Below are 14,414 nucleotides of genomic sequence, written 5' to 3'. Positions count from 1 at the left end.
GTGACAAAGAAGGCCACCAAAATGACCTACCAACCAAATCTCTGGTACAAAAAATCCCAGGATGGCCAGCCAACACAGAACAGTGAACCTCAGAAATCACTTTGCAAGTCCATCTATCAGGAACAAACAGTTTCCCCACTGGACAGCGGTCAGGTTTATCAGCCTGAAATTCCTGAAGAACCCGTCGTAAATCAGGGGAGATGGCAGAAAGAATCACCCCCTCCTTCAGAATGCCGACCGGCTCAAGGACCCCAGGGGAATCAGGCAAAAAACTCCTAGAGAGGGCATCAGCCTTAACATTCTTAGAACCCGGAAGATACGAGACAACAAAATCAAAACGGGAGAAAAACAGGGACCATCAGGCCTGTCTAGGATTCAGCCGTTTGGCAGACTCGAGGTAAATCAGATTCTTATGATCGGTCAAGACCACAATACGGTGCTTAGCCCCCTCAAGCCAATGTCGCCACTCCTCAAATGCCCACATCATAGCCAACAACTCACGATTACCGACATCATAATTGCGTTCCGCAGGCGAAAACTTTCGAGAGAAGAAGGCACACGGTTTCATCAAGGAACCATCAGAATTCCTCTGAGACAAAACGGCCCCTGCCCCAATCTCAGAAGCGTCAACCTCAACCTGAAAAGGAAGAGAAACATCCAGCTGACGCAACACAGGGGCAGAAGTAAATCGGCGTTTAAGCTCCTGAAAGGCAGAAACGGCCGCAGAGGACCAATTCGTCACATCAGCGCCTTTCTTCGTCAAATCGGTCAGGGGTTTAACCACACTGGAGAAGTTGGCAATGAAACGGCGATAAAAATTAGCAAAGCCCAAAAATTTCTGAAGGCTCTTCACGGATGTGGGCTGGATCCAATCATGAATGGCCTGAACCTTAACCGGATCCATTTCTATAGATGAGGGAGAAAAAATGAAGCCCAAAAAAGAAACCTTCTGTACTCCAAAGAGGCACTTAGACCCCTTCACAAACAAGGCATTATCACGAAGGATCTGAAATACTATCCTGACTTGTTTCACATGAGACTCCCAATCATCCGAAAAAAATCAAAATATCATCCAAATATACAATCATGAATTTATCAAGATAATTCCGAAATATATCATGCATGAAGGACTGAAACACAGATGGAGCATTAGAGAGTCCGAATGGCATCACAAGATATTCAAAATGGCCCTCAGGCGTATTGAACGCAGTTTTCCATTTGTCGCCCTGCTTAATACGAACAAGATTATATGCCCCTCGAAGGTCAATCTTAGTAAACCAACTAGCACCCTTAATCCTGGCAAACAAATCAGAGAGCAAAGGCAAAGGGTATTGGAATTTGACCGTGATCTTATTCAAGAGGCGATAATCAATACAGGGTCTCAAGGAGCCATCCTTCTTGGCAACAAAAAAGAAACCTGTTCCCAATGGAGAAGAAGATGGCCGAATATGCCCCTTGTTGTGAACTCTGTGTTCAGGCTCCCTCTTGTGGTCACTGGTGGTACGGTGTGACTTTTGCTTTGGGCTCCCCCTGGTGGCTTTGTCTGTTATCCTGCTGGTCTCTGGCTATCAGCTGGTTCGTTATCTCTGGGAGGTTCCTATATAGCTCTGTTTTACTTCCACTTGTGGCCGGCTGTCGATGTAATCAGTGCTACTCAGATTCCTTCTGACTACCTTGCTCCCAGTCCATCCAGGACAAGCTAAGTTTTGTTTGCTCATTTTTTGATCAGCAGTGTTTATCATGTTTTCTGTTCCAGCTTGCTAAAATGTATTTCCCCTCGCTTGCTGGTTGCTCTAGTGGGCTGAGTTTCTCCCCACACACCGTTAGTTGGTGTGTGGGTTCTTGAAATCTCAGGATGGATATTTTGTAAGGGTTTTTTATTGATCGCATAGACCCCTGCTCTATTTTCTGCTTTCTAGTACTAGTGGGCCTCTTTTGCTGAATCTGATTTCATCCCTATGTATGTGCCTTCTTCTTACTTCACCGTTAATATTTGTTGGGGGCTTCTATATCTTTGGGGATTATTTCTCTGGAGGCAAGCGAGGTCCTTCTTTCTCTTTAGGGGTAGCTAGTTCCTCAGGCTGGCTCGAGACGTCTAGGAATTTTTTAGGCACGTTCACCGGCTACCTCTAGTTGTGTTGGATAGGTTCAGATTTGCGATCAGTCCAGTTACCATCTCCCTAGAGCTCGTCCTTAGTTTAATCACTTGCTGGTCTATTTGTGATCCTCAGCCACTAGGGATCATAACAGCCCCTTCTCCAAAGACTCCTTAACATAACTCCGCATGGCGGCATGTTCTGGCACAGACAGGTTGAAAAGTCGGCCCTTAGGGAACTTACGGCCTGGAATCAAGTCAATAGCACAATCACAGTCCCTATGCGGCGGAAGGGAACTGGACTTGGGCTCATCAAAAACATCCTGGAAATCTGACAAAAACTCAGGAACTTCAGAAGAGGGGGAGGAGGAAATTGACATCAAAGAAACGTCATCATGAACCCCCTGACAACCCCAACTAGTCACAGACATAGATTTCCAATCCAACACCGGATTATGCACCTGTAACCATGGAAACCCCAGCACAATAGCATCATGCAGATTATGCAACACCAGAAAACGACAATCTTCCTGATGGGCTGGCGCCATGCACATGGTTAACTGTGTCCAAAACTGAGGTTTATTTTTAGCCAACGGTGTAGCATCAATGCCCCTCAAAGGGATAGGACTCTGCAAAGGCTGTAAGGGAAACCCACAACGTCTGGCAAATTCTAAGTCCATTAAATTTAAAGCGGCGCCTGAATCCACAAATGCCATGACAGAAAATGACGATAATGAGCAGATCAGGGTCACAGATAACAGAAATTTAGGTTGTACAGTACTGATGGTAACAGAACTAGCGATTCTCTTGACACGCTTAGGGCACTCAGAAATAACATGAGCAGAATCGCCGCAGTAAAAACACAACCTATTCTGACATCTGAATCCTTGTCGTTCAGCTCTAGACACAATCCTATCACATTGCATAGGCTCAGGACTCCGCTCGGAAGACAACGCCATAGTGTGCACAACTCTGCGCTCACGCAAGCGCCGATCAGTTTGAATGGCCAGAGACATAGAATCACTCAAACCAGCAGGCGTGGGGAACCCCACCATAACATCTTTAACGGATTCAGAAAGACCCTTTCTGAAAATTGCCGCCAAAGCATCCTCATTCCATTTAGTCAACACAGACCATTTTCTAAATTTCTGGCAATATGATTCTGCCGCTTCTTGACCCTGACACAGGGCCAACAAGGTTTTCTCAGCATGCTCTACAGAGTTAGGTTCATCATACAATAACCCAAGCGCCTGAAAAAAGGTGTCTACATTAAGCAACGCCGGATTCCCAGGTTCCAGGGCAAATGCCCAATCCTGGGGGTCGCCACGCAACAGAGATATGACAATTTTAACCAGATGGGATCACCAGAGGAACGGGGCTTCAGAGCAAAAAACAGTTTACAGTTATTTTTAAAGCTCAGAAATTTAGACCTGTCCCCAAAAAACAGATCAGGAGTTGGAATTCTAGGCTCTAAAACCGGAGTCTGAACGATATAATCAGAAATACCCTGTACTCTAGCAGCAAGTTGATCCACACGAGAAGCAAGTCCCTGAACATCCATGTCAGCGCCAAACTCCTGAACCACCCACAGGTAAAGAGGGAAAAAAAACCCAACAGAGTACAGAAAAAAAAATGGCTCAGCACTTTCTTTCCCTTCTTCTGAGATGCGGTTAACTCATTGATGGCCAGTTGTACTGTTATGATCTGGTGGCCTAGGAGTAGCATTGGACGTACTCTGGAGAAGGTGGTATCTGTACTGACCGCGGACCCTGAACTTAACACCGCAACTAGAAGTAGCCGTGGGATGTACCTACTGATCCTAGACACCTCGACACAGCCGGAGGACTAATTAACCCTATAGATAGAAAAGGGAAAACTATCTCGCCTCAGAGAAAATTCCCAAAGGATAGGCAGCCCCCCACAAATATTGACTGTGAGGAGAGGAAAAAACATACACAGGCTGAAAACAGGATTTAGCAAAGGAGGCCAATCTAGCTAAATAGGAAAGATAGGACAGAGAACTATGAGGTCAGTATTAAAATACTAGGAAATATCCACCACAGAAAATACAAAAAACTCCACATCTAACTAAAGAAATGGAGGGTATATCTGCCTCTCCAGAGATTCCAGCTTGACTGCATAAATCCTTACACAGATTAAGCTGGACAAGAAAAAACATGAAATGCACTGAACAATGAGGCCCACAAAATGTGGGCTGCAAAACAAGCAGAACTTATCTTGGTGAAAACACCAGGAAGCAGGAGAAACCATGAAGGGATGTGAATCCTCCAGAAACAATGGACAACTGGCACTGACTAAAGGGTGAGGCCAGACTAAATAGCCCAGTCCAGAGTGGACACACCTGATAACTGCTGTGAAGGACAGACAGCAGCGCTACCACTTATAACCACCGGAGGGAGCCCAAGAACAGAATTCACAACAGCCATCTTCTCTCGCACCTCACCAGTCCGTCAACTCTGCTGTCATCTCTCTCCTCGTTAGTCCTACAATTCCCCACTTTGCAAATCACTTTATTGGCTCCCAATTCCCCAGCGTATCCAGTTCAAACTACTAACACTGTCCTACAAAAGCTATCCATAACCTTTCTCCTCCATACATCTCTGAACTAATCTCCCGTTATCTTCCCTCATGTAATCTCCAGTCTTCCCAAGATCTCCTTCACACTTATTTGTTCCTCACCCAATCGCCTCCAAGACTTCTCCCGAATATCCCCCATCCTCTGGAATTCTGTGCTCCATCTAGTCTGATTATCCACGACATTTGGATCCTTCAGTTGGAACTTGAAAACCCATCTCTTCAAGAAAAACTTACAAGCTGCAATGACCACACTGCCACTTTGACACCACCAGAGCTGCGGCAACCCTCAACCTGTCTCCTTCCCCATCATCCTGAAGAATGTAAGCCCACAAGGGCAGTGTCCTCTTCCCTCTGTACCAGTCTATCATTGTTAGTATGTCTACTATAAGATATATTTGTATTTTGTATGTAACCCCTTCTTATGTACAGCACCATGGAATCAATGGTGCTCTATAAATAAATAATAATAATAATAATAAATGAACTATTCAGATGATATATTCAAGATTAGGTTTTTAAGATGGGTTGGGTGCACTGAGGGTTATTTTTGTTTCCATAGATACACAATTCTACAAACAATCACCAGAGTTGATAGGTAAAAGAATCAGACTGCTACACACCCGAACATACACATTCTGTATTAACTGTAATTCTTAAATAAGCTATTTATATCTTGGATTCATGAGACCGCTTTGAAGCACTAAGGACGCCTTATTTTTCCATATACACAGAACATAAAAGCTATATTCAAGTTTTTTGTCATTGCTGGAAGACGCCATGGTTTGTACATCCTTTTGTTTCCCCTACCAAAACTGAAAAACATGTATTATTTCACTATTTTTAGTGTACCTTATTGCAGCTAAAAATAAAAAGATCTTGTGATGGCTAAATTTAGCCATTTGCTGCCTTGGCTCTGGACTGGTGCTTCCTATTGCTTCTTCACTGGTCGTACTACATGGGCAGTAGTGCGTCCCATTAAATTTTCATTTTACAAACACGCACCAAATCTGTTGCTACTCCACAAAAAGAAGCCATGCCATTGATTTTTGAGGGTGAAAATACCAAACATATTGATACTCCCAAAAAAGGGATAATTTTTGAACCACAGTTTGTTAAACACAATGGCTTCTTTTGTGCACACTCCATTTTTAAAAGACCAGCTCAGCAGGTTTCTGCCACTGAAAAGGGGATTTTTTTTTACATTCTAGAATGCATAAAAAGTGTGACACTGCAATGTATTATTAAACAGGATGTTGATTACTACTGGTTACCCATATCTATGTATATGTTGAGGTCACTTTGATATTACTAAGCTGTTTGAATTAAAGGGGTTGGATACAGTCTGAGAACTTAAAGTATCAGACAAGTCTTTTCAGGGCAATAGGAGGTTTTCGAGTACATTCAATTTGTGGAGAATCAAATTTGAATATATCGATGAAATAGAATATATAGATTTCTTGCATTTTATCTAATTTTCTACTAGGGCCTCGGCAGCCAAAACACGATGAAGCTACAGGATCTCCAAGACTCATAGTGTTAAATTCCCTTTTTTTTTTTTTTTTAAGAAAAGCAAAGAAAAGTGCTCCATGTGTATACCAATCAACCAAGTGAATTAGAACAATGTTAAAGGTGTTCGCTTAACGAGGTTGTGCTCAATCGTGATTTCTTAAGGTACCTTCACACGAAGCGACGCTGCAGCGATAGCGACAACGATGCCGATCGCTGCAGCGTCGCTGTTTGATCGCTGGGGAGCTGTCACACAGACCGCTCTCCAGCGACCAACGATGTCGAGGTCCCCGGGTAACCAGGGTAAACATCAGGTTGCTAAGCGCAGGGCCGCGCTTAGTAACCCGATGTTTACCCTGGTTACCAGCGTAAAAGTAAAAAAAACAAACAGTACATACTCACCTGCGCGTCCCCCAGCGTCTGCTTCCTGACACTGACTGAGCTCCGGCCCTAACAGCAGAGCGGTGACGTCACCGCTGTGCTTTCACTTTCACTTTAGGGCCGGCGCTCAGTCAGTGTCAGGAAGCAGACGCTGGGGGACGCGCAGGTGAGCATGTACTGTTTGTTTTTTTTACTTTTACGCTGGTAACCAGGGTAAACATCGGGTTACTAAGCGCGGCCCTGCGCTTGGTAACCCGATGTTTACCCTGGTTACCAGTGTAAAATATCGCTGGTATCGTTGCTTTTGCTTTCAAACACAACGATACACGGCGATCGGACGACCAAATAAAGTTCTGGACTTTATTCAGCGACCAGCGAAATCACAGCAGGATCCTGATCGCTGCTGCGTGTCAAACGAAACGATATCGCTAGCGAGGACGCTGCAACGTCACGGATCGCTAGCGATATCGTTACAAAGTCGTTTCGTGTGAAGGTACCTTTAGCTGCAGGCTACATATGGGGAAGCTTACCGATCCACACTGAGTTCATGTGAATCTTCTCTGACTGATGTAATCTGTTGAAATGTGTAAAAAGGCAGCAGCCAATTTTGGCAATTCGTGTGCATCCAATGACACGAAATACCTAAAAATGTTACACAAAATTAATTTGTTCATTTATAGTAACACATTTTGAACCAGGTGTAACATTTACCACAATGTTTTTTTTATGGTCAATAAGATTTAATCCCTAGAAAAAACTGTCCTTGACATTACAATATTACAAAATGACCTGAATAAGATGACTGAATGGGCAAACACTTGGCAAATGGGGTTTAATATAGATGAATGTAGAGTAATGCACCTAGGACGGTGTAATCCTATTGCTCCATATACATTAAAAATGGGAAAATACTCTGGACTACAGACAAGGAGAAGGACTTGGGTATTCTGGTTACAAGTAAACTGAGCAGCAGTACTCAATGTCAAGCAGCAGCTGCAAAAGCAAACAAGATTTTAGAATGTATAAAAAGAGAGATAAAGTCCCGCAATCCCAACATATTATTGCCCCTCTATAAATCACTTATGAGGCCACATCTAGAATATGGGATCCAGATTTGGGCCCCACATTTTAAAAGGGATATTCCGATGTTAGAGTCAGTTCAAAGGCGGCAACTAGATTATTACAAGGGATGGAGGTCTCTCATATGATGAGAGGTTGGAAAAGTTGAGCTTGTTTAGCTTAGAATGAAGACGTCTCAGTGGAGATCTCATTTACATGTATAAATATATCTGTGGTCAGTACAAAGGACTGGCACATGACTTATTCCTCCCAGAGGCCATACTAAGGAGCAAGGCACACTCATTACGGATGAAAGAAAGGCATTTTCAGCAGCTAAGTAGAAAAAGGTTCTTTACAGTTAGAGCAGTCAGACTGCGGAATGTCCTAACACAAGAGGTAGTAATGGCAGACACTTTTACATCAGTACACATGTGAGTTATAATTAATTTAATGACAAAATGTATAATTGGTGGAGAAAGGTTGAACCTCTTTTTCAACCTATGTAACTATATGTAACATTTTAAGCATGAAAATGACTTCTTTACTGTTCAACTTTTTTATATGCTCCACAAGATCTGATATATGATTAAAATCCTTCCCAAATTCTGCATATCAGAATGGCTTCTCCCCTCTATGAATTGTCTTATGCTTAGCAAGATGTGTTTTGGGGGTAAAATAATTGTGTATGTTTTTGTTAAAACATTTCCCACATTATGAGCATGAAACTGGCTTCTCACCTCTGTGAGTGTTTGATGGTCAACAGGATTCAATTCACTAGAAAAAAACATTTTAAGCAAGAAAATTACTACTTTCCTCTGTGACTTCTTTGACACGCAACAAGATTGGATGTTTGATTAAAACACTTCCCAAATTCTACACATCAGAATGGTATCCCCTCAGGGTGAATTGTCTGATGCCTAGGAAGATGTGCATTTTGGGTAAAACACTTGTGTACATGTGTAACAAGATCTGACTTCCGTTTAAAACACTTCCCACATTCTGAACATGAAAATGGCTTCTCCCCTGTGTGAGTCTTTTGATGGTCAATCAGATTTGATTTCCGAGAAAAACATTTCCCACATTCTAAACATGAAAATGGCTTCTCTCCTGTGTGAGTTTTTTGATGATAAACAAGAGTTGTTTTTTGAGAAAAACATTTCCCACATTCTAAACATGAATATGGCTTCTCCCCTGTGTGACTTCTTTGATGTTTAGCAAGATGTGCTTTTTGGTTAAAACACTTCCCACATTCTGTGCATAAAAACGGCTTCTCCCCAGTGTGAATTCTCTGATGTTTAACAAGATCTGACTTATGTTTAAAACATTTCCCACACTCAGTACATGAAAATGGCTTTTCCCCTGTGTGATTTTTTTGATGTTCGACAAGATTTGATTTCTGAGAAAAATATTTCCCACATATTAAGCATGAAAACGGCTTCTCCCCTCTGTGACTTTTCTCATGTCTTATAAGATTCGACTGACGATTAAAACATGCTCCACATTCTGAACAGGAGAACAGCTTCTCCACAGTGCACCTTCTCTCTTGCGTAATAAAATGTGATTTCTCTGTAAAACATTTCTCGAATTCACAACATGAACATGGATTCTCCCATGTGGGAATTCTATGATCTTTAACAAGTTTTGGTTTAGATGTTAGACATTTCCTGGAAGCAGAACATGGATTCTCTCTCGTGTTAGGTTTTTGATGCTCAAATAGTTTGGACTTCCGTATAAAATATTTCCGACATTCTGAACATGAAAATTCATTTGCTTCTGTTTGACTTTTCTCATGTTTAACACGCATGGATATATCTGCGTAAAATTTTCCACATTTTAAGCATGCAAATGGATTCTCCTCATTGTGAGATCTTTCATGTTCAACATTCCTTCTATAATTTTTATCTTCTGCAACCATCTGTAATGAATCAAAAGACAGGATCCGATGAAAAAGATCAGATGATAGATCTTCACTGTGAAGAGCTGATGGTATATCTGGCATAACGGCATTCTCTTCATATTTATCTTGTGTGATATCAGGATCGTCTGCTGTAAAATTTGAAGATATCATATGTTCCTTTGAGCTTCTGATGTAGTCACCTGCCGAGAATAATGATTTTTTTGTTTTATTTTGTAAAAGGCAGTTTAATATAAATATTAATATTTTATAATATTTTTGCATAAAGATTTCCATACAAAATACAGGGTATGTGGCAAAATTTATTATACGGAAGACAAATGTGACAAAAACAGCCTTCTGATAAAACATTGTGCAATGACATGTAGTTTTATTACCCCTATATAGTCGAGTATAAGCCGACCTGAGTATAAGCCGAGGCAACTAATTGGAAAACTGGGTAAGCTTATTGACTCGAGTATAAGCCGGGTATGCATTGTCCCCTCATCCCTGTCCTGCTATGCGTGGCTCCCCCCTGTGGCTGTCATGCTATGTGTGGCCCCCCGTCGCTGTCCTGGTATGTGGCTCCCCTGTTTTGTCCTGGTATGTGTGGCTTCCCCGTCCTGTCCTGCTATGTGTGGCTCCCCCCCGTCCTGTTATGTGTGGCTCCCCCTGTCCTGTCCTGATATGTGTGGCTCCCCCATCCTGTCCTGGTATGTGTGGCTCCCCCATCCTGTCCTGCTATGTGTGGCTCCCCCATCCTGTCCTGCTATGTGTGGCTCCCACCCGTCCTGTCCTGGCATGTGTGGCTCCCCCTGTTGTATGCATGGCTCCCCCGGTCCCGTATGGCTCACCCCCCGTCCCATCATTGTATGCATGGCTCACTTTCCCCCTCCCATCCTACTCACCCTCCTCGCACCGTCGCTGCATTGCCATTGTCTCAGCCCGGCAGCTCTCCTGTGCTAATTGGTCACGTGGTACCGCTCGGTCACGTGGTACCGCTCATTAAGGAAGTGAATATGCGCTCCACGCCTATGGGAGTGGAGACGTGTGCATATTCATTACCTTAATGAGCAGTACCACGTGACCGCTCAGCACAGGAAGAGCCGCCGGCATCGGGACGGAGATGCAGGGACAGAGATGCAGTGACTGAGATGCGACGGAAATGCAGCGATGGCGTGAGGAGGGTGAGTATCATGTCTTCTGTTAGCTGGCTCCTGCCGCTGACCCCCTCCCCCACCAGCTTTCTGGACAATGACTCGTGTATAAGCCGAGGGGGCTATTCAGCACAAAAAAATGTGCTGAAAATCTCGGCTTATACACTAGTATATACGGTAATTCAATAAGACATTTCCTTATAATTATGGGACTGTGACTTTACAGTTCTTTGAAACCAAGACAAATACATGAGTAAAAACTGTATAATTTTTCAAAGCTAAGAATACTGAAACATCCCAAAATCCCATAATACCCATGCATATGTACAGTGGTGTTTGAACGTTTGTTAACCCTTCAGAATTTTACATATTTCTGCATAGATTTGACTTCAAACTTGATCAGACTTTCTCACAAGTCCTAAAAGTAGATATAACCAAATGAAACCAATGAGTCAAAATATTAGATTGTCCTTTTTTAATAAGGAAAGAGATTGGATATCACATTTCTAAGAGTGGTAGAATTATGTGAACATGTGTTCTCAGTATCGGGCGTTACCTCCTTGTGCAGCAATAACTGTGTCAAAACGTTTCTGGTAATTGTTTAGTCCTGGACATCAGTTAGCAGGAATCTTAACTTAATTCATCCATACAAAACAGCTTTAACTCTGCTATACTGATGGGTTTTGTCACATGAATTGCTCGCCTCAGGTCCTTCCACAACATTTCTATAGGATTAAATTCAGGACGCTAGGCCATTAAATAACTTAAGTTTATTCTTATTTAGCCATATTATTTACTAATGACTTCTGCGTATTGGGTCGTTGTCTTGATGCATATGCAGCGCCCCAGAGTCCTGGTCGTTGCAGTACTGTGGCTCCGCCACTATGGGGAGCTGTGGTACGTCTGATTGCACTAAAGGAGTTTCTCTGATCAGGTAACACCTCACTACACTTCACACTCCGGCCACCAGGGGGGGTGGTCCTATCTAGTAGGCCACTCCTCACACTCTGGTAAAACTGGGGGTTGGACAGGAAGACAGGGAGAAGTAGCTGGGAAGAGCTAGTGAGAGGACCTGTCAGGGATGGGATCCTGGCAGACTTCTCAGAGCAGAACTAACCAGTGCACAACGGGAATACAGTAAAGGGGAATTAGGACCAGAAGGAGTCGTGCTGTTAGACCGAGGCAACATCCTTCTGAGGCGCAAACAGTCGGTGGCCGGAACGCCGAGCAAGTAAGAGACTTTAAGTACTACTGCAAACCACGGCAGGACAGCCAATTACAGGTTGGCTGTCTCACTTAACACCTAAGCAGACAACGGAGGCAGCTGTGGGAGAGGGGCGACTCTAGGGTCCCGGAAGAACTCCAGGCCTACCCCGTCATACGGGTGCGTCCTACCATATCATCTGGGGGACGGAGAGAACGAACATCAGAGATAGACAGAACCAGTTGTGAGGACTATCCCGGGAGCTCAGCAGGGAAGAACTACAACACCCAGCGCTAGAAGGTAGACACTGATTCCCACCTGTAAAGAGAACTCCTGATGTGCCTTTGGACCGGCCGGTCTCTGACAGCCCTGGTAACAGCACTCTGGACTGAGGACTCTAAAACCTTCAGTAAAGAGGTAAAGAGACTGCAACCTGGTGTCCTCGTTATTTACCGCGACCTGCACCCCACAACTGCACCATTATCATCACTCATTGCACCGGACGTCCACCAATCACCGGCAGGGCCACGGACCGGGTCTAGTCACCGTGACAACCCCCAGAGCAGAGACTCAGAGGCCCGGTACCAGGTACCCCTCGGCCCGGCGGCGGTGTGGGGGCGCTCCATTTTGGCGTCACGAACAGGATCTACTTAAGCCTGAAGAATCAGGTCATGTGTGCTTTGGAACTGTGATTTATTGTGCTTGGACTGTGTATTGCCATTTACCGCCAAAATTCGCCATTGCCGCGCACGGAGGGAGGAGCCTCAGCTTCGTGGGCGGAACCGGCCAAAAGAAGCGCGGAACGGAAAGCGCGGTAAGGCGCCAATCCCGGAAGAGGAACTCCGACCCCCAGCAGGTTAGTGGGAGGAAGGGACAGCCATGTCCGAGTTAGGAGGAGAGGAGGTGGCGGCCGCAGCCGCGGAGGCAGGGGCAGCTCCGGTCCCCGCAGCGGGCGAAGCCGCGGCCCTAATACCACCACCGGTTGCCGCAGAACCCGCTGTTCCCCTCAGCCAGTCGGACGCTGCCGCTAACACAAAAGCCATAATGCCCTTCTCTATGCCGTACCTGCCCGGAGCGGCCTGGCTCCCACGATACTCTGGGGAGTCGCATACATTCACTGACTTTAAGGAAGGGCTCTGCAGCCTGCTCGAGTTCTATCCCCTGACAGAGCCGCAGAAGGTTCATATGATAACTGGCCAACTCTTTGGGGCGGCTCTGAGAGAATTGAAGTCCTGGCCCGCTGAGGATAAGGGAACTGCACAGCAGATTTTTGCAAAGCTTAAAGCCACCTTCGATACTCGCACTGCTACAGAATTAAACTGACTTTCTATGGATGCAAACAGAGACCGCAGGATAGCTTACGGGACTATGCCCTTAATCTCCAGGAGGCGATGCGGGCCATTAAGCAGAGTGACCCTGGCAGCATGCAGGATGAGGATAAACTCCTGAAGGAGCGGTTCATTGAGGGGCTCCTGTGCAGTCACCAGCGGGGCCAATTGCACTTCCTGGCCATGCAAAATCCAGACTTGACTTTTGCGCAATTCAAAGATAAAGCTATCCAGGCATTGCAGGAGCGACAGCCCAGCCGCGCCGTACCACCCAGGCGCCCCGCTCTCACATACCACCAGGAGGTGGCATCGGATACCCCAGTTGCCGCGGAGGCCGACGCCCAGAGCTTCGAGGACGACTCCCCTGCAGGACTCCGTCTTCAGATGCAGGAGCTGACCAAGAGCGTTGCTGCCCTAGCCCGGACGGTGCGATCCCTACAGGAGGCCCCCAAGGAAAAGATCCAGCTAGCCTCCAGACCAGAAGATGTCCCCTGGATGCGACAGAAGAGGACCCCACCGACCAGAGGCCGGGACAGCGATTGCTTCCATCAGGACGGACGACCCATCTGCCGCCGCTGTCACCAGGTGGGCCACCTTGCAAGGTACTGTCCTTTAAACGAGCAACCCCTGGGGCAAAGGGCCAACCCCCAGGAGTAGGACGGTCAGGCCCGCAGCATTGGAGAACCAAGTATATTGGAGGACGACCAGTTCTCCCTGTAGTGGTTGATGGAATCCCCTTGAACGCTTTGCTGGACACCGGTTCTCAGGTGACGACTATACCTTACGTGCTTTATAAACGGTATTGGGAGGACACTGATATTACTCGTGGCCCTGACGATGATTTCACCATAATAGCCAGTAATGGTCAGCCGTTGCCACAAGTGGGGTATAAGGAGGTCACCATCAAGGTGGGGCGGGTGGAATTGAAAGCTCAAGGGATTGTGATTGTTGATATTGATCGTCGAGAATGTAATCCCATGATGACTCTTGGTACTAATGTTATAGAAAATTGTCTTGCAGAAGTTATTGTTTTGTTGCAACAGGTGGCAGAAACCGCTGGCCACAGTGAGCAACGTGCCCTGCAGAAGGAAATCAGAGCTCTGATGCAGAGACAGCAGGTAGAGCTGACTGGTGGTGAGATTGGTCGTGTCACTGTGAGTGATTCAAACCCCATCGCGATACCCCCCAGGAG

The 14,414-nt window shown here is 45.3% G+C and overlaps 1 protein-coding gene across 1 annotated transcript in view; it reads right to left on the bottom strand.

Annotated features, from left to right (window-relative positions):
* Nucleotides 1-7,146: 7,146 nt before the first annotated feature.
* LOC143767469 (uncharacterized) overlaps nt 7,147-14,414 on the bottom strand; it is a 55,983-nt gene continuing 48,715 nt past the window's right edge. Inside the window, exon 7 of the mRNA XM_077255837.1 lies at nt 7,147-9,736. Within this exon, the coding sequence (XP_077111952.1) occupies nt 8,520-9,736 (1,217 nt within the window). The 3' untranslated portion in view covers nt 7,147-8,519. The remainder of the gene's footprint in view (nt 9,737-14,414) is intronic.

Source organism: Ranitomeya variabilis, chromosome 4, assembly GCF_051348905.1.
Source record: "Ranitomeya variabilis isolate aRanVar5 chromosome 4, aRanVar5.hap1, whole genome shotgun sequence".
Classification (NCBI taxonomy): Eukaryota; Metazoa; Chordata; class Amphibia; order Anura; family Dendrobatidae; genus Ranitomeya; species Ranitomeya variabilis.
Note: the sequence above shows the minus strand (reverse complement) of the source record. Positions and strands in the feature narration are given on the sequence as shown.